This window comes from Passer montanus, unplaced genomic scaffold (genome assembly GCF_014805655.1).
Source record: "Passer montanus isolate IOZ18808 unplaced genomic scaffold, ASM1480565v1 scaffold151, whole genome shotgun sequence".
In the NCBI taxonomy this organism is placed as follows: domain Eukaryota; kingdom Metazoa; phylum Chordata; class Aves; order Passeriformes; family Passeridae; genus Passer; species Passer montanus.
Window position 1 is genome coordinate 559839 of NW_024362163.1, and position 25272 is coordinate 585110.

The 25272-nt window shown below is 39.4% G+C and overlaps 1 protein-coding gene across 2 annotated transcripts; it reads right to left on the bottom strand.

Annotated features, from left to right (window-relative positions):
* Positions 1–297: 297 nt before the first annotated feature.
* SLC39A8 (solute carrier family 39 member 8) lies at positions 298–24467 on the bottom strand. 2 transcript variants are annotated; one of them, XR_005626760.1, is made up of 9 exons: positions 24205–24467; positions 17266–17434; positions 13070–13239; positions 12532–12654; positions 11375–11542; positions 4828–5035; positions 4129–4313; positions 2675–2819; positions 1286–1399 (listed from the first exon to the last, which is right to left on the bottom strand). XR_005626760.1 is itself a non-coding variant. In XM_039702003.1 (8 exons), the coding sequence occupies exons 1-8, from the start codon at positions 24379–24381 to the stop codon at positions 1253–1255; spliced, it is 1347 nt and encodes a 448-aa protein (XP_039557937.1). In that variant the 5' UTR covers positions 24382–24467; the 3' UTR covers positions 298–1252. The 2 variants fall into 2 exon arrangements, 1 of the variants encoding a protein (XP_039557937.1); XM_039702003.1 differs by lacking the exon at positions 2675–2819 and having other exon boundaries at positions 298–1399.
* Positions 24468–25272: the final 805 nt, after the last annotated feature.

The window sequence follows — 25272 nt, forward strand, 5'->3', positions numbered from 1 at the left end:
ATAAAATAGTTGTACCTTCCTACAGCAAGGAAATACATCGAAAAACAGTATCTCCTTTGAAGCTGTAAAATTTGCTTAAAAATCAATGAAAAAAGTAACTTATTGGAGAATAACAACAATTCCATCAAAGCAAAGTGGTGATTGAAATGGAATGTATTTTTTAATTAATTTCCTTGTGCTCATCTTACAACAAATTAGTAATGAGTAGATGAATTGTTTATTTCAGAAGAACTCATATATATATATATATATATATAAAACCATGATTTTAGAAAGTTCACACACAACAGATTGTGGTAAGAATTTGTATATTTTATTATTTTATTACCATTTAATTCCACCCAACTGCACACAAAGAAATCTTTCAAATTATGAAGAAAGTATACGGAATGTTGATTTTTAGCACTTTTTTTCATACATTCTCCTTTGTAAGACTAAAGAACTGATTTTTAAAGGGGTTATATGGGAAACTTAAGTATAAAACTTTATTATTTTCATAGAATACACAATACTTGAACATTTTTTAAGTACTCAATGTTTCCAAAATATTATGGAGTTGATAAACAGTCATAAATTTAACAAAGGTTCCTTCTAATTTAAAAAAGTGGTTCTCAAAATAAATCAACAATTCCCTAGTGCACTTGTAAAGAGAAAAGATCAAAAGCAGGAACTGGTATCTTTCCTTCCAGTGTTAATTAGTAATTAAAAATCTTAGCTTCATTAGTACCTACTCTGAAATGTTTTGATTTTTTTCTTTCTTTTTTTGGTGGGGAATGAAGATGTTACACAGGCAAATCCTGCAACAAAAGTCATAAAAATTAACCAGTTTGGAAACTGTATGCCTTCATCACAGTTAAAACACTATATGAAACTGTATTATTTTATTTTAAATACACATCTTCCTTGCAGACCTCAGGTTTCAGTTGGTCTGGAGTTGCACGTAGCTGCATGTACTCCATAATTCTACTGGCCAAGTAACACCCTTCCTCCATGACAGTTCATCTGTGTCTGATAATTTTAAGTAGAAATAAAAATATTAGCGTAATTTTTTTGGCATCACACAGAACTGACAGCTCCTACTATTTGGTTCAACTGCAAATCGTAAAGAAGAATTTCCTGTATTTGGGGCAAGAGGGACAGGACGGGCCTTGCCCCCGTTTCAGAACCGAGTAGATTAAATGGATGTCCCCGTATGGATTTCAAGTGTCTTCCATTTGCAATTTGCTTGATGTCTCCAATCCTGATTCCGTTCTCACAGCTCGATATTCCCTGCATACAAGGTAATCAACAGGATAGCAGTAAACCCCGTTAGCAAACCAGCATTCTGGATAAGGAAGAACGTCAGATCCGTCTTTCTTCCCGTCACTTTCTCCCGCAGCATATCATTCATCTCTGGGAACTGAAAAAAGGGATATTTTTAGGGAAGTATTGCCATCTCGTGGTAGCATGCTTAATTTAAGGCATTAAGAACTGAACCATATTGCTACTTCGGACTGAGTATTAGAACTAACAGGGGGTGAAGGCACTCACAGGAAAATATCACCCTAATTACCCTGAAAAACCACTCCACCAAGGATGGTAAGATAAAATGGTGTTTTGTTCCTCTCTGCTGTGGCTTCATCTGGCAGCGTCTCATGCAAATTTTCCCTTTTTGATTCCAGCAGCCTCACAGGTTCCAATTGTTAGTCCATGTGTTGCTAAGAGCAGCTGCCCTTGTTTGGTCCTTGTTTGCCTAAATGTTTTGTTTCTTCCTTCACTGCTCTAAAGATAAATCCTTGTTTGGGAAACAGAAGCTTAGGATTCTTCTTCTTTATCTAAAGGAGAATGAAGTGAAGATGAAAACATGGGCAACTCCTCAGAAATCAGAAACCTTTCACATGTGGGAAAGAACCTGGTGGGCTTGCCAGGTCAAGCAAGGAAGAAGACGAAGACACTGGTGTGAAACTGGTGGTAACAGATGCAATATGACATTATAGTGCCATGAAGGGATTCTTCATTCCATAATGTACATCTTAATGGCTAACACAAGAGCAAAGGGTGACTGATCCACTGCTAACTGCAAAAGCACAGATCCTGCCTCTGGAGCCAGTGCAGGTGATAGCAGAAGAGCACAGGTATGAAGTTCCCTGCATGGGATGATTCAGGGTATGTGTTTCCTGCAGGTAAAGTCAGCTACAGTGGCTGTTGAGAAATAAGCCTTAAAGTATTCTCCTGTTCTGCTGAGAATAGCAGAACCAGAATACAACGAAGACAGTTTATTTCAGCCCTAGTTAGGAAGCCTTCAGGCTGGGTAACTCCAAAACTGTATCTTTCTTTGATATCTATCATATCTATCTATCTATCTATCTATCTATCTATCTATCTATCTCTCACAACACAAAACAGCTATTGAAGGTAATGCAATTCTTGAAGAACAGGCTAAGGTTAGTGGGAAGAGCCCAAAGCTTCCCAGAAATGGTTCCAGAGCTCCGTCACACTCTTGCACAACAGGGCAAAACCAGATTAACTTCATGCCATAGAGCAAGGCTCATTTGTGCACACACCTCAGCGTACATTCCCACCTGCCTCCCCACTCAGTGATCCTATTGGCAGAGGCTGGACTATGCCAATACTGGCAGAAAAACAGAGCAGCAAAAAGAAAAGGAGGAAGGCATGACATTCCAGTTAATCCTACCTGCTTCTGGGCAAGCAAACCAGAACTGTGTGAAAATCGTAAGAAAGTGGAAAGCCAGATCTCTGTATAGAGCACTTCAATACCCTATTTCAGACTTTTCAGGGGGAAGAAAAATTCAGATAGGTAACTGATACAATCCAAAAACCTATAAAAAGAAAGAGAGGAGGGTACAGGGAGACAGACAGATAGAGAGGAACAGAGAGAACAGAACAACAGATACAAAGAAAAGAAAGTTACCTACTTTGATGGATTTAATAACAAACTTGAGTCACTATAAATTTATGCCATGAATTTTACACATCAGAGTTCAGTGCATTGCTATTTATTACATGAGTGAAGCTAAACAAAATGCATTAGCAATTAAGGTACTGCAAGCTTATAAAATAAACTACTTATATTGTTTATAACTCTACCAACATATTAAATCCTACACTATTACCTAAACTATAACATACTTAATGAAATAGTCACTAGAAATATATGAGAGTTCCTAAGTCCACATGGAACCAAACTGGGGTCTCAAACCTTTTCAGATTTCGGCCTCACTCTCCCAGTTCTGCACTCAAATGGATTCTCATGTGGCAGATGCAAACAACTTTGCACCTGTTGCAGCTGTTCTTACAACACTGACTTAAACGTAATAAAACTTAAAACTCTTGAAAGATCTCTCTCATTTTGAGACCAAACATCATTCTAAGAGGAAATTATGGAGTATTGCTAAGCGCCTGTGAATCCAGTGTCTAAATATGATCTGGATTTTAGCATAATTTCTTTTCCTTATATCTTCTAGCACACTTTGAAAAATAAATGGTGGACAGACTATTTGGAATAGAACTCAGCAAAATATTTTGTCTGAGCCACGAAAATGAGGCTGGCATGCTTTGGTTTAAATCAGGACAGAATTTAAATCAAGTTTTTCATTATCACTGTGGTTACACAACACCTTTCATTCAACTCAAAACTTAATATTTAACTTTATTCTGTTTTCCTTTCTTGTTTTTCCTCCACAACATGGTTTAAATAGACAAACAAACCTTTTAAAAGAATAAGGTCAAATAATGTGACACTTTAAAATGCTGAAACAAAGTGTTTATACACTTTTTACTTTTTGATTAAACCAGGCCAAATTCATGAAAGGCTTGTCTCTGCCTAAAACCCCTTTTCAATAATCGTATGATGAGGTGAAAGGCTTTAGTGTTTTATGAACAAACATAACTTGTTATGGATAGGTGAGGCTTTATAAAGCCTTACCTATCAGTAACAATAACTATCTGTGCACGTCCTTTAAGGGTTTAAGTGATGATATTCTTTTATTGTTATTATTATTATTATTGTTGTTGTTATTGGTCACTGGCATGAGAAGGAGAAAACGCCAAATTCTACTAGAGAGACTTAGTGGAGTATATGGCTTTTTTGCAGAGAAATAAATAACTGAAAATGAAATAATATCTCACCATGTCTGCCAGAGAGATGTACAGGAACATTCCACCGGCTATAGCAAAGATGATGTTAGGAGCAAAGTTGTTGCCTACTAATATTCCAAAGGCCAACCCAACATAACAAGAACATGCAGATAGGAAATTGAAAAACAGAGCCTGCCGAGTACTCATTCCTGCATTAAGCAAGATGACAAAATCCCCTAAAAGAATAAAAAAAGAGAAAACCATCTTCAGAAAATTATATTGTGGTTATTTTCTGATGTCAAAGAAGTCTGAAGACAAGACATTATTTGTATACACATTATAACCCTGTGTTGTTTTTCTTCATTCAAACAGGTGATGAGGATTTCCCTTCAATACTAAGGAAACTGAAATATTATAAATAAACAGTGATGCAAAATTGAGCTAAGAGCATAGGAATACTCAATTACCTATGATGATTTTTGGGTTTTAAATTAATTAATACAACACTGTATGAACCATATATAAACAGGATAATTAGTACCTGTCCAATATATGCTCCCAGCTTCCGCCCACCTGCACTTGGGAACTTCCTGTGCCAGATGTGTGTTTTGGTGCTTGGTAACTTTTTGATGAATATTTTTTCTATTAATTTGTCAAAACTTTCTTTCAACCTCTGCCAACTTTACGCCAACACAACCACCTACAACAGTGATTTCCACAGCAAACAACATGTGCAATGAAGTTCCTTACCCAGTTCATGAGGAAACTCTTCACACAAGATGGCTATGGAGGTACTGAGCCCTTGAAGCAGAGACAAAGTGAAAGAAGCCCCAATAGCCAAGCCATCTATGAAATTATGTACAGCATCACTCAGTGTCACCATCCAAGCAATGGTCCCAATCTTGGACAGTGGACGTCCCTTAAGACACTTGCATAAGCTGCTTTGGGTGGCTTCTTCCTGAAAAAAAAAAATAAAACAATTGCACTAAACACTGAATAAAGTCAATGAATCATGCTTCTGTTTTTAAATGAATGCCAAGTATAAATTCAAGCACTGCTGCATACAAAAGCAAATGGCACAGCAGAAGCACCAAATGTTTTCTGTTTCAACAAGGTGATGTGCAGGACCCAATCACCCTTCTGACTGCAAAGTGTCACCTGGATGCCCTTCAGCTGAAAGATAAAGCAATTCAGGTCACAGTGGTCTGAATGTCTCTCTGGAGTCTCTGTCAGGTAAAGATGGTCCCAAGCTTCTTCTGCCACCTCTACATAAGCATGCACAGTCAGAAGGATCTGATCTCAGTGACTGGTAGCATCTGTATTTAAAACAACTGGCACCACGTCATGGTCTCAGAGACACACCCAGCTACCACAGTAACAGAATTCTATTTACATGATATATATGATGTGTCTGTACTGTAGAATGTGTCTACAGTTTACACATATTCAGATATCCCATCAAGTTTATTTCTAATTTTGGGCAATGATAGTCAAGTCCAGCAATTCAAATTAGTTTCTACAAAGTGAATGTTTAATAAAAACAGCAGTGGCTAATTTTGACTGCACAATTAAAGGCTCAGAGCACAAAATCAACAGGCTAATATAAAACTGCAATGCCCATACCCTCCAGGGATCTCACTAATTCTCCCCAGAAGTGGAAGTGATTTATATATGCAGTGCCATGAAATTATGAAAAACCTGAAAACGCATAAAAGGAACTGCCATTTTTACTGCAAGCATAAACTAAGTTCCCCTAAAAGTTCCTGGTGATCCATTTAATGAATTTCTATACACACATACTGTATTTACAGAATATTTTCAAGCATTATAGTATTTCCCCCATTAAAAAAAATGCTTATAAAGCATTAACTAGTGCTTAGTTACTGGAATATATAAGCAGTAATATATACATCTGTGTGCCTACAGACACACAGAGCACAGAATCACAGATTAATTAAGGTTAGAAGAGACACAGTGGCTCATCTGGTCCAACATCCCTCCTCAAGCACATGGCACAGGATTGCATCTAGGCAGTTCTTGGATGTGTCTAATGAAAAAGACTCCACAACCTCTCTGGGCAATCTGTTCCAGTGCTGTCACCTGCACAGTAAAGAAGTTCTTCCTCATGCTCAGCTGGAACTTTCTATGCATCAGTTTCTGCCCACTGCCTCTTGTCCTGTTGCTGGGCATCACTGAGGAGAGCCTGGCTCCATCCCCTTGACGCCCTCCCTTCAGATACTCACAGACTCTGATGAGTTTCCTTCTCTCTCATCTTTTCTCGAGGCTGAACAGACCCAGCTTCCTCAGCCTTTCCTTCTGAGAGATGCTCCAGTCCCCTCATCTCCCTTGTGGCCTCTGCTGGACCCACCCCAGGAGCTCCATGTCCCTCTTGTGCTGAGGAGCCCAGAACTGGACACAGCACTCCAGATGTGCCTCACCAGGGCTGAGCAGAGGATCACATTCCTCAATGAGCTAGCAATGCTCTTCCCAATGCTCTTCCCAATGCACCCCAGGACACCATTGGCCTTCTTGGCCACAAGGGCACCACAGGCTCATGGACAGTTTGCTCTCCACTAGGACAGAGGTCTTTCCCTGAAGAGTGGCTTTTCAACAGATCAGCCCCCAGCCTGTGCTGGTGCCTGGGGTTATTCCTTCCCAGGTGCAGGACCCTGCATTTGCCTTTGCTGGATTTCAGGAGGTTCTACTCTGCCCATCTCTCCAAGCTGTCAAGGCCCTTCTGAAGGGCTGCACAGCACTTTAGGGTATTGGCCAGTCCTCACAATCCTCCAGATTCGTCATCAGTGAACTGCTCAGAAGACAAGTTCACCAAGTCCTTGATGAAAAGGGCCCAGTACTGAACCTTGGGGAGCACCACTAGTGACAGGCCTCCAATTACACCCTGACCCACTGAGATCTGCCATTCAGCCAGTTCTTTATAAACCTCACTGTCCACTCATCCATTCCACACTTCCTGAGTTTGTGTGTGAGCATGTTGTGAGAGACACTGTCAAAAGCATTGTTTAATTAAGGCAGGCAATACCCACTGCTCTCCCCTCAACCACACACATCTCCACTTCTTGAAGCAGAAGGACATAGAGGAACATCACCTTATCCTTAGGAGAAGGCCAAAGAGTATTCCAAGAAATTTTCTTTAGTTACTAAAAACAACATTGAAAATTGATTTAGTTTTGCCATATGCAAATGCTACCAGGCAAACTAAATTTTTAACTTTAAGGAAATAAAATTATTAATAAATCCTTACAAAATCTTTATGGACAGAGCTATAAAGTCTGCCACATTATTTGCTCACAGGCCTCCTATCTGACTACATTCTTGTATTTAGGAGCTGCCCTGGGACAGGACAAAAGTTCAGGTCAGGAATTTCTGAGTCAGGTGCCTATTGCACTGCCTGAAACTCATAGATAATAAAGCCTTGGTTGAGTAGTGCCAAAACCACCACAAAGCAGCTCCTATTCAGTCCACAGGAAGTTCTGAAATTACACTTTTATGATGTAAAAATGAGCAATGGTATCAAAAAGTCAGGAGTTTCCCTGCTGATTCAAACACGTAGGTTTTAGATTTGTACTACATGCTTGCCTTTAGTTTTTGAAGGCTTTCCTCTCAACATTTCCTCTAACACAAGCAGTGCCAATCATTTTTTAAGATTATTAATTTGTAACTCTACTATTTCTGCTTGAGATAGGATCACTTACAAGTAACAGATCTCTCTCTTAATCCATGAAGACAAGCTGAAAGTCACTTTAAGAAAGAAGTATTACAAAGCAAGCCACACAAAATACATGAGTGTAAGAAACCCAAATACAATTAGCAAAGTTCTTCCACCAATTCACCCAGCTTCCTGAGGTAAAGATCTGTTCTCTATTTTTTTCTGTTCCCTGGTGGCCATCCTTCAAGTTGACTACAAACTGGAGGAAGCATTGTTTTGTAGATCATCCTGATTTCTGCCTAAAGCACATCATCTTTGTTGCACATGTTTCTAGCTTCACTGAAGAAAGGGAGTTTGATCTATTGCACAAATTTTCTTTTTAAATAATTCACACATTTTTTCCTCCAAAAAGAAAAATTTAAATAATTGCAATTAATTTAGGTACCAGTATTGATTTACTTCTAAAAATTACTTTATTGATCCAAACTTCCAAAATGCAGAAACAACTGTAGTTTATAAACTAGGAATCAGTTTCTGAGACACCTTTGTTTTATATCTATTCCTATATTTATATATATATTGCTATCCACCATTTACATTTACTGTGTTGCTCTGAAGCATCATAATTCCTACATGTAATTCACTTTAAATAATGTCTTGACAACTTCTCTAAGTTATATAAAGTACAGTGAAATTGCCTTTCTGGATTTACATTCTGAAGTTTAACAGATCATATATCCAGTAGAAGTAGGTGTAATACATATTCTTCATGTTTAAGATAAAGCAGACTGCTGACAAAATAACGTACAAATGCACAGGATTCCAAAGGAAAAAATTAGCAATGTCTGCCTCCTCTGGACAACTACCATTTTGTCATGGAAGTTGAGCATACATCAAAAGAGAGGCATCTCTATTTTTTTTAGAGCTAAGGAACTCTGTAATACCCAGCTGGAATACCAGGTTTAATTTTTATAATTATTAGTGCAGTTATACATAATTTGTATCTCCACAGTTTATGGTAAACCAAAGACATCCTTGGTATTTATGCTCTTCTAAACACAGGGGGCTTTTTAAAAAGTAATGGCCTCTCCTTAATTCTGAAACTTAACAAATTATACAGAGACTCTCTTATTTTATCCTATGATATCTCAGATTACTATTGCTACTTGCAACGCATGTCTGATTCCCTCAGACATGAACCAGACATGTCCTCTGGAAAAGCCCACAGGACCAAGAGGAAATCCTGACAGTGCCACCAGGCAATAAATAAAGGCACGGTAAAGTTTTGTTATACAACTCTTACAGTGTGCACTCAAGAACACAGATGTTTCAGCACTTTGTCTTTGAAATAACTTTCCTTCAAAGTTTCTGTTATCGAGTCATATTTCAATGCATAGTAGATACAAACTTTGAGTAGAGCACAAAGGTTTCCAAGGTTGCACTTACTGCTGCAAGTGAAAACAGAAAGTAGGTGACTAATTAAACATTTACTCTGACAGTCAATTGCTTCTGGCATTAAGGGAGAGAATATAGCTGGATCCCCATGGCTGAAAATAGGTGCCACACCTTGTCACAATCAGGCATCAAATTTCCTCTTTAAAATCTTCATTTTGACTTCTGACTACTCTGTATTTGCCCTCTTTAACAAGCTGTTGATTATGAGGACACATTAAAATTCTCTTGGGTACACATTAGCTTGTGCCACGTGGTTTTGCCTTACATAGTACATTCTTGTAAAGCTGAATGCATCCCTACCCTTCTGTCATTACCCTAACTGCCCAAAGCACCTCGTCCACCTTGGTCCTCCCCTGATCCGGCCCTTTGAACCTCACTGGAGGAGGACAAGAGCAATGTTGGCTTTTTTGTTGCTACACAGTATCATAGAACCATTAGGTTGGACCTCTAATCTCATTGAGTCCAGCCATCAACCTAATTAACCAAGTCCATCACTAATCCATATCCTTAAGCAGCACCTCTATGCACCTTTTAAGCACCTCCAGAGATGCTGATTCCACCACTTCCACGGGCAATCTGTTCCAGGGCTTGACAATCCTTTCCATGAAGAACTTTTTCCTAATATCCAATCTAAACCGCCCCTGGCACAACTTGAGGCTGTTTCCTCTTGTCCTGTCACTTCATATTGGAAAGAAGATACCGACCCCAAGTGGTACAACCTCCTTTCAGACAGCTGTAGACACTGATAAGGTCCCTCCCAAGCCTCTTTACTCCAGGCTAAACAATCCCAGCTCCCTCAGCTGCTCCTCATAGGGCTCATGCTCCAACACTTTCAGCAGCTTTGTTGCCCTACTTTGGACATGCTCCAGAACCTCAAGGTCTTTCTTGTAGTGAGGGACCCGAAACTGAACACAGGATTCAAGGTGCAGCCTCAGCAGTGCCACAGGGGAATGATCACCTCCCCAGTCCTGCTGGCTGCACTGTTTCTGTCTCCACGGAAAGCGGAGGCTTCTTTTACTTCTTTTATAAATTAAAAAAAAAACCTTTAGGAACACTCGTAATATTAATTCCCTCCAGGTGCCCATGTAATTTTAATAATTAAGTATGTTTCTTCTAGTTTTTAAGATGTTCAGTATTCCCACACTTCACCATATTTCCAGGGTAAGGACAAGTACAATTTTGGTGTTTTAAACTGTGTGCATCAAATGCCCTGTGAGCCTGCAGAGTCAATGCAAAACTGCCAGATTTTTTCCTGGTTGTTAGGGACTGCCTCTGGCTTGCTCTCCTGCTTGCTCCTCTCTGCTCCCCACAACTTACTTCATTGGCTAATAAAAATGGATGGCAAACCAAAAATCTCTTATATGGAAAAAGTCTGCCTTAAGACATCTAAAATTTTTTACTATGTGTTTTTAATTTTTTTTTAATAAGGCACAGTACTGGTCCTCCCTGCACAATACTGCTCCTCTCTACACATGGAAAAAGACTAAAGAAGCACAAAACTTTCTCTTCCTACTTCCATTTTCTTCAGACAGAAGGAAGTTGTATTTGCAGTATGAAAACAAACACAAAGAAACACAGAGAGCAAATCTGAAAGATAATAACACTAAAACCAGGAAGAATGGCTTGTGTCCCAACATATCACCTCTGTGATTCCCACAGTATCCAAATACACTGAGTTATCACAAGCAGTGCTCACTATATACTGGCTGAAAGTTACTGTACTAGCTTTTCTCTTTAATCATTGATTTGGTAGAGCCAGGCTCTCACACTTAACAGCTTTACGTATTCAGGAACAAAATAGAGATAATTTCGTATGATCAACACTATCACAACAGTAAAACACACCATTGCTCTTTAAGAAAAACAGTAACAACAACAAACCTAAAATTAGCCAAATTAAATACAAATTCAAATCTGATTAGATACATCTCTCTGTCCAACCCATTCCAACATTGATACAACATAGCCCTTACTGTTGGCTACAAATTGAGTACCTGATTCAGCTTTTTCAAGCTTCCCCCAAAACCCTGTAATTTTTTTCATAAGGTCCAACCAAATTATAAGCTGTAAGTCTACAAAAGCTTGACAAAAGTAATAAAAATTCATATTAACTCTCCTCTCAAATATGCTTATATAATTGACAGGGGAAAAAATAAATATACACAATTTTCATACCTGTGCTGAGATCACACTGATGCTGTCAAAACCCAGATTTCCATTGCTCTCTATGACAGCTGAATTTGCATAACATGTGCCCCCATTGCTGGATGGTGGTGGTTTGGGTGAGTTAGTCTTATCCTGAGAATGATTCTCTCCTCCATTTTCAAAGTAGTTGTGGCCAGTCTAGGTGAAAAATAAACAAGGAGGTAGCTAATTAAAACAAAAGCAAAATAACAATATAAGAAATAAAGACAAAAATAAAAGGTGGGTGGGAGATCATATTCATGCTGTCTTGCTTTCCACACCAAGTGATTGCTAAAATGAGCAGCAGTGAACATTTAATTTTTTTAATTAACTCCCAACATATCTAAGTTCCTAACTTATCTATTACTTTTAGCTAATAAAAAAACATGGAAGACTTTTCCATTTCCATACTTTTATGTAGAACCTCCTAAGCCAACCTGACCAAAAGTGATCAACATTTGCTGGTTATTCAGGGTTGCTTATCAAATAGAGCTCATTGGCCTGGTCTGTTTACATAATTAAATAAAAGCAAATTCATTTTCTCTATTTCTAGCTATTGCAAATGAGGGACAGTTGATCATCACAATTTTCAGTATCAGCAACACTCTAGTGAGCACATAGAAGACAAGTACTCTGACACAGGGATAGAAAGCAGAGCCCTGGCCAAGAGGAGACAACTGCACTGTTCACTGAGCAGGTCTGTGTACCAGAGCTTGGGGAAACACAGAGCTGAAGTTACTGAACACCAGTCAGCTGCACTTTGTAGATGACCAAGAAGGTGTATTTGTCACACTGATTTCTCCTGCCCAAGAGGATCACCACGGGCAGACTTCATTCTCTCCACCTCTGATATATTTCCATGTTTTTCTGATGCATTTAGCTACCACAGCAACAACTTGGCTGCGGAGAGCAGACCACACTCACATCTGGATTCCATTCCCAGAGCTGCTTGTAACTCCCTCAAAAAAGTGAGATTTCTTGCCCTATTCATATGGATTTTAAACAGATATATCAGAATACACAGTAATGCTGAATTCCTCAGATAAAATAGGAAAAAACCCCACATTTTATCCAAATAGCAAGTATCTCACAAAATATGACAGGTACTTTAAGGCAAGGCTCATTCAGTTAGTGATAGGTTTCATTACCTTGTTATAGAGCTTTAGTATCACTTTAAGAATCCTTTCCACAAAGAAGAGAATATAGAATCCACCAAACACAGCAACAGCTTTCTCAACATAGTTATCTACTTTTGGATCAAATCCAAATGCCTAATAGTGAAGAAAAAAGCAATGCAAATTAGTCTGTAATCCTAGCACATCTCCAGAGAAACAAACAAGCATCACACTACCCCTCTATTAGAAAAACTCTTTATACCAACCATCGGTTTCCATGAGCAGAAATTGTAAAATATTCTGATCTCATGACATTTTTTAAACTTGGACAATATGTTAACATTGTAGCCTATTAAATAAGTTAGTTAGACTTTATCCAATGTATTTCTCTTTTTGTTTAGAGGCAGAATAGCCCTTGGTCCTTCCCAATGAGCAACAAGACATAGATCTTTAGAAACTAGTATGCAGACCTATAATGATATATATCATTATATTATCAAATAATATAATGATATATAACAATGATATAGATCATTATTATTATCATCAAATAATGATTCCCCTTGCTTACCTCTGGAATGAGCTGGAAAATTGCATTAGAAAAGAGAGTACCAATGGCCAAGCCCACGAAGTAAGTTAAAACCTTGGGGAAATATGACTTCTTTAAGAGAGGAGTTAAAATCAATCCCAGAAGTGATGCCAAGTTAATGATAGACACAGCCAGGAACCCAAATCCCCAAACTGTGGATAAAGAAAAGAGAAATACAAAATATTTTAGTGAACACCCACTTCAGTCTGCTTGTAATTTCTCTAATTGCTAAACTGGCATGGAACTGGTAAAAGAGTCATTCGTTGGTTGAAATTAAAACTCACAAATATAAAATTCTTAAAATACATAGGTAGTTAAGATGCATACTTGCAGAAAGGAAATACCTGTAAACACTTTCTGGGACAACCATATTAAAAGTGGAAACCATGCTAGTAGAATATATGGGCTGGCCTAACTGCTGGTAATATAGATGAGCTCTCTCTACAGTCAATGAAGAGTAAAAATTAAGGCTTAGGCTAACAGTTGAAGAAGCTATAGCACAGAGAAAAGACAAAACTTCTTACTAGTCCCAGAGTCAGATCCAATTGACATTTACTTCTAAGAAACTCTATGACAAAAAGGCTGTTTTCTTGGCTGTACCAGATATAAAAATGCTTCCTGATAAAGGATGATTCCTTCAAATCACCCTCACGTGATATCTCAGTTCCTAAACCTCCTCCCTCCTCCTGCCATTCAAAGAAATTCTGCTGGCTGAAAATGCTGCCCATCTCTGTTTATCAACAGGTGAGGTGATAGATAGCTGACAGTTGAGATAATTATAACAGAGAAATGAAAGTGCAGAAAAAAATGGGTTCTAGGTTCAAAAAGAAGGACATTAATATGTCCTTTAATGTGATTTAAATATGGAATGGCAAAATCCCTTCCTAAGAATCAGTAAATACAGCAGGGTTTAGCATAATTTTGTTTCGGGGTTCTAGGTTCAAAAAGAAGGACACGTGATTTAAATATGGAATGGCAAAAACCCTTCCTAAGAATCAGTAAATACAGCAGGGTTTAGCATAATTTTGTTTCCTTCACCATAAGCATAATCTCAGATATTTAGTGTTCAGGCACCAGGACTCACACAAATCTGTACCATAATTATTCTGGAGCCTGAATTATGAGTTGGAGAGGTGTGGTTGCTGCTGCTCGTAAGCACTTACACAGTTGTGCTTCTGTGGATCACTTTTTTTCCCCAGTGACATCTCAAATTCCTATGACTACAGAGAAAAACTTTAAAAGTTGTATTAAAGAGGTCTACGAGGGTGCCCCAAATGATGCCACAGAACTACAAAGTAATCCAGACAGAGAGTTTGTCTTTAAAAATTAACCACAAAAAATAATCAATGCCAACACAATGTTGCCTAGATGAGAACAGTTTCATATAATCCAGAAAGTTGCATCATTATAAACTTGTATGTATGTAGGGAAGTCAGCACAAATTCCTGTCTGCATAGCAGAAAGTAACAGATCAGATTATGGTCTGATATTATTTCCTGGAACACAACTAGCAAACACACTAAGCTAAATTCCTCACCTGCAGCTGGGATGGCTCTACTCCGTACAGTGTCACAATGCTTTTATAAAATGAATTTCATTATTATGTCAAGAACAGAAAGCATTAGAAACATTCAAAGTATTTGCAGATGTATCAATGCCAATTACAACACTCGTTTGCCAATTTTGAGAGAGTTACACAGAGAGAAGGAAAAACACACAACTACATATGGGTAGATTCACTAAATTACATAGATTAATTTTAATTAAACTGAATGACAATTAAGATTGCAACTATATTTTTGAAATTAAGTTTATAATAAACGGGTTTCCAGTGTCATCATGAGTCAGAAAACACTAAGTTTGGGATTACTACAGAAGTACAAGAGTCTTTTAGTTTGATGCATAGACATCTACCCATATTCTGTGCAAAAATGTACATTTTAAACTGAGCTGAAAAAATTCCAAGACAACCAATGTTGCTGAAGCTCCTGCATTAAGGACTGTATTTCACAATATTATGCATCTAAAATGGTTTTATTCATTAGGCTCCATCCATACTAGTCTTTTCATGAGCCCACACATCTCAGAAAGCTGGGTGGTCTGATTTTATGTACCAGAGCAGGGCACTTAGATGCAGTGCTAATTTTTCCCTTAAGACTGATGGCTCGGTCAATTTTTGCTAACTACTTTCACTCTTTCTGTCTCTAAAGCGTAGCCCCAATAAAGAGACAGCCAAGATACCCAAAGGCACAAGAAATCCAAAAAAATAAAACTGCAGGAGTGCAAGTTAGATGGCCTCCTTAGAACGCTGCTGCCCAGCAGTGTTCCTTGTAAGAACAGGCAGGCTCAGGCTCTTCCTTTACCTTGTCCTAGGATGAAGAGGAACTAAGTGCATTAATACCTTTCTGAAGAAGTCAAGCAGAGAACTCAGGAAGTATTTGTCTTGGACATGAGGAATGTCACTGGGCAGTTTCAGCTGTTTGATGCATCTCTATACACTTCCTATTATCTTTCAGAGAAACAAGGAAGGGGAGGAACTGAGTGTGCCCAAAGATCAGATAGTTTTACAAATCCCAGGACAAAAGACATTAACATTTGTTGCCTTCTACTCTGCTTTGGCATCACTTATTTTTTATTCTGAGTACCTGTTCCTAAAGCTCATTGGACTGGTTTCTTCTGCACGTCATTTCCATTAGTATTTTGGAAAACTGTTGTTAATGGAGTGGGGGTCCCTGGGAAGAAAATTCTCATAGGCATAGCTGGAAACAGGCATGGAGGATTTTGCTCCATGGGCAGTGGTCTAAAATGCCCTAACCATGGGCCTTGCAGATCTCTTGTTTCTTGTGCTGCAGCCAAGGGAGGGGCAAGGAGAAGTCTGTCTTGCTTATCTGGCTATTGGACATTGCTTCTGAGGTGGACATTGCTTCTGAGTTGGCCAGATAAAAGAAAACGAAGAGGGATGGTCTAAGTACCTTAGGAGGTTAACTGTAGGTCAAGGATTCCATGTTCAGCCTACTTAACCAGCACCACCTCCCAAAAAAAAAAAAAAAAAGGAGAACAGACCCTACTCTCCAATGCAGATCTTGGTAATATATGTCTGCATATCATACAAGCAATCTAGAGCAGTCATGCTAAATTGGTGCCATGGTTTCAGTCACTGATTACTCAATTAGAATTCTAATCTTTCATTGACACAGCAAAACACAGCTATGTTTTAGGAATTATCTCTAATTCTTACTAAAGATGATCACCTATATGAACCAGAATGTTATTAATACGAGTATTTCTAAAGTTACAAAAAGCACTTCTGTATCTCTTCTTATGAATACTGACATTAGGCAGTATTAATCCAACATCTTAACTTTTAACATTAATTTGGCTGATTCCCTTGGAACAGTAAGTTCATTTGGAATACTGACTCAAATTAATTACATTTGATCCTTTTTAGTCACAGTAATTTCTTTAATCAAATAAATATTCCCTGTCCAATGTTTTTTACTACACTGTATAGTTCTGTGCACAATAAACATAGAAATAAGAGTGAGAAAAAGAGGAAGGAAGATTATTAGGGCTACTTAACCATGTAACAATCTTCCTCATGGAGGGGTCATCACAGAAGATGACATGAAAGCAGGAGTCAGAATTTGGAAAGAATATGAGTATTTTTCCTCAGTAAACCAGTCACTGGCTTACCTGACAGTCCCCCTGCAAATAACTCCACTCAAGTGTAGCCCAAGTAATTCCAACTTAACCTGCCTCCATACATGCAGATTCTACCAAGTTTAATTTCCCATTGCAAACCACCTGCACAAACTTCCCTTCTGTACACTCATCTTTTCTTCTATTAACCAGCTGTACGTACGAGTCCTTATGTTTCAAGGCACAAACCATTATCCAAGCAAAACAAGTCAGAAAGACTATTTTTTAAGTGGGAAAAAATATTCCATAATTTTCTAGTCAGTTCTTTCACCTTTCCTACAGCATTTTAAATAGATCACTGTCAAGAGATACCAATTTTGTTTGGATAGTCTGCTGATCTAAAACAGCAGTTTATGCTCCCACTTTGGAAGCATATCTTCCCAAACAAGACATTCCTGTTATTTATAGATAAATGCTTACTCTTCCTCTAAGAAAACCCCACTCCAGTCACAACATTAATGCAAGTAATAGTAACTAACCTTGCAAAGAATGTGGCTTAGATGTGTCCACAAAGCTTTCCTGAGGATCACATGGGTGAAAAATTAGCTGTTGCAAAACTGCAGGACATATTGTAGAGAAGCTGGAATTGGATATGTGACTGTCGTTCGGTATCCCATGCAAAGAAAATATTTCTTCACTAGTCAAGCACTGAAATCAAAAGGGATTTTGACAACTTAACACATTCATGCAAACCAAAAAATAAGACATACAGTGAGAAATCCGAGAATTTCAACATGGAAGTACTGTAATGCATTTTCAGGGAAGTCTACACAATGTACATTGTGCATGAAAATACTGTGATTCCTTGATGTGAAGCAGAAATTATTCAAAGCACTTTAAGTCAGATAAATCACAAATCAATATACCACTTTTTTAGGAAATATTTAGAGATCTTTTGCCCTGAGAACTCAAACAGTTAAACCTCACAATATATTTGGAAAAATAGCTTCAAAGTACTTAAAACCTAATGTCATTACAAAATAATTAAATTTAAGAGCAGACCAGATACAGTTAAAATCTCAGTAACAGAGTACGCCAGAAAAGGACTGGTAGTTCAGTGACAGCTTATTCATGTAAGTGACCACTTGTACTTTACAACAACACTTCTTATTTATGTCCCCACACTAACTCCTTAAAAATGGTCTAAAGCCAAACATTTTTCATTTTTCTTACCGCAGTAACTCTTAAGGGCAAACATTGTCTTGTAAAACCATGAGCTAAACTCCTGCTTGGGATCTTCATTTTGCCTTTAGCACAGGACATAACAGTGTCTGATGGGTCAACAAATAAATGTACTTGGCAGTGCTAAACCAGGCCAGGGGCAAGGCAAGGCTGGTTCCTGTGTTTGTCATTTTCAACCAAAAAGATAAACTACAAACCACAAAGTATCATAAAAGATACATCTACAGAAAAAATTGAGTGGTTTTATGTGAAACATTCCAAACTGCTGAAATCTTTCATCTAACACTTTCAGTTAATTTACATTCTTTATTTCCTACAATGATAAGGGAAAGTGTTCTTTCTCTGGGTGTACACAATAGCCTTGTGCAGTTATTGCTGCACAACAAACACATACCAGGGTTGAGTCTCAAGACCAAAAAAATCAAATGTTTTCTTCTATTTGAGACATCAGTTCCAGCATAACTCTCCCTGTAACAAATCTCAGTATGATTGCAAGCAGAGAGGACTGGAAGCCTTAGCAAAATAAACACAAATGGTCCCTCCCTGCTCTTCTCAGTTTTAACAGCCTTCAGATTACACAGCACGTCACCAATAATTCAACATTATTATTTATAAGGCAATTAACTCCTAGAGATAAGCCAGAGAGATTGCAAGTCATTTATTACATCAGAGCTGCTTCCACTTCTGTTAATAAATATTTTTGTTACTGTCTGAAAGGTGAAAGGCACGCACTCATCACCAGAATGTGACTCTCTTTGATTTGCTTGGAGGAAGAGAATATGCAGGCCAATTCAAATTACCTTAGCTAAATTAAATCCAGGATGTTCCCATCCTTCCTCTTTAACTCTGCCAGAGTACTCAGGCACATGCTTGAACTTAAACCTATGTGCAAATTTTGTTAAGGCCATGAGACCCTAAAGACTCAAATAGACAGAAGCCAAGTGCATATAATTTCATCTTTCAATGCCAGTGCTAATGTCAAAGAAGTATCACTCATAAAATAAATACAGCTTATAACAGAAGGTGGATTTTTGCTTTAAAACATGTTGCTCCATTTAACCTACATGAAAGTAGTGAATAAAGAAATCATCACTGAAGATTTAGTCTTTAACAGGCCAATACACAAACCACTGGAGCTTTCTAAACTGGTTATGTGTCTAATCATTTTACTGTTAACTCTGCATTTTGGAATAATACAAAATACATGGCTAATATGCCCACAGCAAAACAAAGGCAGGATAGTTGTGGTCTACAGGAATAGTTCCTCTATGGTGCTTATTACCAGCTCACAGAGCCATTTCTGGACATCTGTGGTTAGAAAAATGAGCCAGTAAGAGCTGAGAATTTACACCATAACTATCTGTGAAAGAAATTTTCTTTAACTATTTCATTTCTAAAATACAGAATAGAGTATTAGCACTTTAAAACACTGATACATTAGTATCAACATTCATTCACAAAAATCCAAACAATGTTTTAGGTAGGAAAACAGACAATGGAGAGAAACTAAATGAGACACAGCATAAATTAATACACCTGACAACTGTAACCTTGCCTATACACAAACATGGAGGTGAGAAATACCATCATAGAAGAGCTCTTTCATGTGAAATTGAGAAACAGCATTGTATTTAATTACTATTATTGTTTTGATCAGGGACAAACCCAATGGATAATGATTCTTATAAATGATTCATTGTTATAAGTCACCTCATACTCTCAGTAAACTCCTACATACATCCAAGAGCTAAAAAGCAAGCTTGCATGAGTCCACCAGCACAACTAAAGGATTAATTAAAAGACTGAATCTTTTTTAAGCCTTGGACTGCAGCAAGGCATGTTTTGCACACTGCAAAACCCTGCATTTATCTTTTCAGGATAAATAAATACATTAACACAGCCACACTGCTGTAAAAACGTAAGATATTTGCTTTGTCAGACTGATGGACCATCTCATCAGAGAGAAAATTTAGCCTCATGGAACAGGGGACTGAAAATGATGTCCCGAGTCACCAAACCTGCTGTCGTGTCTGTCCCCTGCTGTGCAGCAAGACCTTATCACAGTGATAAGGTGAGAGGATTTCCTGTAATGTGACTGTCACCGAGTGTTTAGTAAAAAATTGCAAAAAATATATAACAAAACTGATCATCCCTGAACTGTTAAAAAGTAACTTCAAAACTGCTTTCATCAAAACTGGGGAGGAGCTGAATCACGGATTTTACACAGTCACAGAATACTGAGACTTAAAAAAATTAAACTATCAACTAGGTTATTCAAACAGGTGTTTACTTTTACCCAGGTAAGCCTCTCCCAAAAATGATCAAACAATACGGGATTCCTCTAACTGGAGAAATTAACAAAAAATGCTGTGGTAATAACCACCTTTTAAAGGCATCAGTCCCTTCTGTGATCTTCTTCTTATCGTTGCTCTGCCTCTTTTATCTGTAGCATTCCACATGTGAAGCACTAAAATACTGAACAGCATCCTGCACTGCCATTTCTAGATGTTGCCAGATTAAATACCAGCCCAGCCCACCCCAGGGCTGGGCAGTGGGTTCCACAGTAGCAAAGCAAACAATAAATGCAGTGAATGCCTATTTAACAAGGCTTCTTTTTCCCTGCCTTTTTTTTTTAAACTTAGTTTGAGCACAGGTAAGACAAAATAGAGACATACAGCTGTGCCTGCCTCAACTTACTTGCAAGAAATGAAAGCATCTAATGCTGATGTGGTAACACCTTTGTGTCACTTAGGACAGGTAAAAACTGGATGATGCAGACGATCATTCCTTGAATAAGCAGCACTCCAGGAGAAAGAGTCAGATGGAGCTGCTCAAATGCACTCTTGTGCTTTAGGGATCTCACACAACCCAGGACATGTGCAAGGCAGCTGTCCATGCTGGGAGCTGAGAACTGTCCACAAATACTGAAATTTACTGAAAATATTGTAGAAATAAGACACTTACTGGGTACAACAACTAAGCCTATTTAGCATCTCACTGGCCAGGCAACATCAGGTCATGGTGTTGGATCAAGATCCTAACTCTGTCACTCTTGTCTCCATTCTTTCAAAAGGACAAGTTGTAACCGGTGAAAAACTACCCAAAAAATCCTCAAATCAAAGACTATACTAACCTGGTTCTAGTCTAGCTTCTAAACTTACTAGATTTTGACTCATCCTGAGATAAAAGGTAATTATATTTGCTAACAAATATTAATTTTTAAAAAATTAATTTTATAAAAATGTTTTGTTTTAAATATACAATGCATTACATTAAAACACAGTATTCAGGCATTCCATCTAGACTGGCATAAATACAGATTTAGGAAAGCCAAACAAGGAAATAGAAGCATGATTTTAGCACCTACCAATTACATCAAAGCATTAAAAAAAGGTGACATTAACAAGCCTTCTTTCCAATGCCCACTTACCTTCCAGGCATTTTTTGACCAAAAATTTTGAGCATGTCATTTAGTCCTTTGGCACACATGTGCATGGCTGCCATACTACAATGAATTCAGTGACAGAAGATCAAGTATGGTTTCATGGTTTTTACATCTTGCTAAAAATTTTAAATACAGAGCAAGTAAAAAGCCATCATCTAAATTAGACTGCAATCGCTAATTTTATCCTTGTTAGTAGGACTAAAATGTGTGGCAATTCCACAGTAAAATGTGAAAAAAACAGCACTGCTCAGTATTTGTGCTTGCTCAATTACCACTTATTTCTCTGACAATGACTCTTAGCTTACATATTAAGAAAAGGTGATAACAGAAAAATTGAAGAGAAAAGAAAATATAAACACAAAATAAAAATAATTATAAAAGTGCATCTTGAAAGCAAAAAGAAACAGAAAGTAGAAGAAATTGGTGACAGTTAAATCCAAAATTCAAAAAGGGTGCTCAAAAAATCCAGGTTTTTTCTTCTACATTAAAAATTAGCATCTTTACAGACATCATATGACAAGTTACCAGAAACACCTACACAAGTATACACTTAAATACTTTCACCAACAAATTAAATAATTTTTCCCTCTCCCTTTTCTTTTCAAGTCAACCTGGTATCAAAGGAAAACAGAAATCAATCCATCTTCTTTTGGCTTACACACCCAGACTTTTAATCTTTAAAAAAATGGATGAGCTTCTTGTGGATCTTTTAATGAGATTAATAGGCTTACCAAAATAGCTGTGAATGAGACATTAAAACTAAACACTAACACTGGGATAACATTACAGAGCCTGTTCCTTCCTGGTGCTCTATCACCTGCTTACAGAGCAGCTCTCCACCAAAAATTCCTTTGGGCTTGGGATGAGGGACTCTCTGAAGAGCAGGGGTATGTTATCTTGATTCCAAGAAAGGCCTGGGAGTCATCCCCCTAGGTCTGGACACAGAAGTTAAGAACTGAAAGTCTAAGATAAACCTGCCCTCCTACAGTCAGGCACTTATGCAGCCTGCATGGATTCAGATGCCTTGAGGAAGACTTGAATGACTCTCCAGAGGTATTCACTTTCCTCTGTTGAGAATCAGTAGAGCTTAGGCCCCTGATGCCTTCCAACATCCAAATTTGTTATCAGGCCACTTCATGTTTCTGTCACAACCAGCAGATGCTGAATTATCAGCTTGTAAGCACAAAGACTCATGGTGTTTAAAAACAGTCACACGGGATTTAAGTGGTGTGAGTATGCATCGGCATGTGCCACCTGCCCAAAGTCATGGACATACCTGACATCCATAAGGGATCAAAATGCCCTTGCTTTAACGGTTCAAGCTGATAGAGCAGCCATCAGGCCAATTTTAGGAAAGAATGCAAGTAACTCAGCAAAAAAGTAGTTTTCATTTAAAAAATCATTTCAGTATGATAACCTAGATATTATTCAACATGAACATAATTAGAACAGGCCTGTAAAAAAATTGTTTCAGTTAAACTTCAAGTTACTTATGAGGAACATGCACTTATAGTAGTAAGAAAGAGCATTACTTTTTTTTTTTCCCCTTCTTAGCCTGTGTACGAGAGCTACGTGCTTTTGCAGACAGAAAACCTGGAGGACTGAAGAATCTACTCATTTCTATGCCCTTTTAAAGAAAGCTGCTTTTCATAGCCATACTCAGCACTGCAAACTTGTAGTTAGCATGTGTGGCTGAGAATGTTTATATTTGTAACACACTGAGTTGGAACAGTGACCAGTTTGTGAGATTTGAAAGCAGCGACTCCTGCAAACATTGCTACACTTATAGTGAATACTACCTTGATTTCAGGGCAATTAAGTCCCAATTAAACCTTTCTGAAACAAAGAGAGCTTATTCAAAGTTTGTCTCCTTCACAGAAAAAGCAGAAGAGCTACTACTCCATGTTAAAAAACAATTCTCAAGGCCCCTAGAGCCATCTCTCTTCTGTTTCTTAGCGAGTGGAATCAAACCAGAGAAAACAGTAATTCAGCTTTCCTTTCATTGTTGTGACTAACTTTGTGCCTCTGATTTCTGAGCATATGGAAATCACCACCAATATAAAAATTTTCCTTCAAGGAAACAAATTCAGTCCAGGACGGTCCAGGTAAGTGAAATTACATAGATTTTTAAAGTAGCAGAGAGATCTGAGTTTTTTATGGTGACATTAAACAGAGAAGTTTAAAGAGAAGTAATATCCCAGTGATATCCAGTCAGTAAATTAAACATCAGTTAAAAAAGCTTTTGGTAGATTAATCGATGAGTGTACACTTTGCACTCAACCTAAATAAAAGACGCAAAAAATTCTGAAAAAGTTTCTTTATACAAGCAGACGTGTTTGTATAATCGAGTTTTTGCTGTCTCATGACAACTGTATTTCAACAGTTCCTGAAGATTTGCTTATTCAGCTCTCGGAGGGCAACACTAGCTGGCTCTCATACACTCCGTGCTGTTGGACAGATGCTATTTAACCGGGAAAAGAGGCACTTTAAGGGCCGAGCAGCGAGGACGGAGAGCCAATCCCGGGGCGGCCCGCGCCGCAGCAGCTCCCTGAGGCACGGCAGCTTCTCCCGTGCCTCCAGCTGCCTCACCGGCGCGCCGGTACCTCTGCCCGCAACCCAGAGCCCAGCAGACATTTGCTCCCTCCCTCCTTCCCTCCCTCCTTCCCGGCTTCACCGTGAGGAAGCACGAGGGCGGCGGGACTTAAGACGCTCCGGAGCTGCCCAGCCGGCCCGGCGCCCTCGCTGCGGGACGTTTCCAGCCCGGCCGCGGCCGCGGCGGCGGTGCCGGTACCTGGTTGTGGTGCAGGTGGGCGAGCGGCAGCGCCGAGCCCAGGGCGGGCGCGGCGCCCAGGCGCTGCAGCAGCGCCGAGAGCTGCCCCGCCGACAGGCTGTGGTTGGCCCCGAAGACGCGCAGCACATCGTCGGCGAAGCTCGTCGAGTTGGCCGACCCCGGGAGCTGCCCCTCCATCCCGGCGGGACGCGGCGAGTGTGGCGGATGGCGCAGCCCCGCCGCGCCGCCCTCACCCCTGCCCACGGGCTCCGCGGGGCGGGAGCGGGGCCCGCCCGCCCGGCCCCTCCCCGGGGGCCGGGCCGGGCCGGGCCGCACCGCTCACCGAGCGCCGGCTGAGCCCCGCCGTCCGGGGCTGAGGGCAGCCGCGGGCTCCCCGCCACCCCGTGTCACCACAGAAGGTGGCGCGGGGCCGACCGAGACCGGCAGCTGGGGAGGATGCAAAACTCCCGGTTGCCACCAGCCCCGGTCCAGGGACCAAGTGTCACACAAACATCAGGGTCATTGCTCCCGCTGCCGTTCCAGACGTAGCGGCAGCTTGCCCGTCTGCCCCACACCCAGCTGCCCTGACCCTCGGGATGGCAGGAGGGATAAGGCAGGCCAAGGTCCAGGCCCAGCCAGGCACGCAGGTACGGCCGTGCCGCACACACCTCACCGGCACTATCTCCTGAGCCGAGGCTCCTGGACCTTGGAATGAGTCCTTCGGCTGGCAGCCAGTTAGGCAACCTGCTTCTCTCAGCCCCCCTCCCTCCCACAGGCTGAGACAAGGATTTGTGTCTAGTCTACCGTTCCAGGCAGGATTAATGCACAAAAAAGCGTGTGATTTCATGAACGCTTTTTAACAGAGAAAATTGTGACTGGTCACAGGTGTATTCCTGGGGGCTATTGCTCAAGTGGTTTAGAAAAAAGTGCTCATGCTGCAGGACAGCAGCCCCAGCTCAGCAAAGATCTGTACTGTGAAGTTATCCTGTAACTGCCTTTTACAAAATTTCTTACATATCCATGTAGTGGACAGAGACAGCATGATGTTTTTAAAGAGTCTGGGTTTTTTGTTGTTTTGCTTTTTTGGTT

Bases quoted from the DNA above. Each gene is read 5' to 3' on its own strand.
- SLC39A8 (XM_039702003.1), bottom strand. From the start codon at position 24,381: ATGGAGGGGCAGCTCCCGGGGTCGGCCAACTCGACGAGCTTCGCCGAC. The intron at 4,314-4,827 runs GTAAGGAACTTC...TTATTCTTTTAG, and splicing joins AGAGTTTCCTCATGAACTGG to GGGATTTTGTCATCTTGCTT. The intron at 1,400-4,128 runs GTGAGATATTAT...CCCTTTTTTCAG, and splicing joins ACATCTCTCTGGCAGACATG to TTCCCAGAGATGAATGATAT.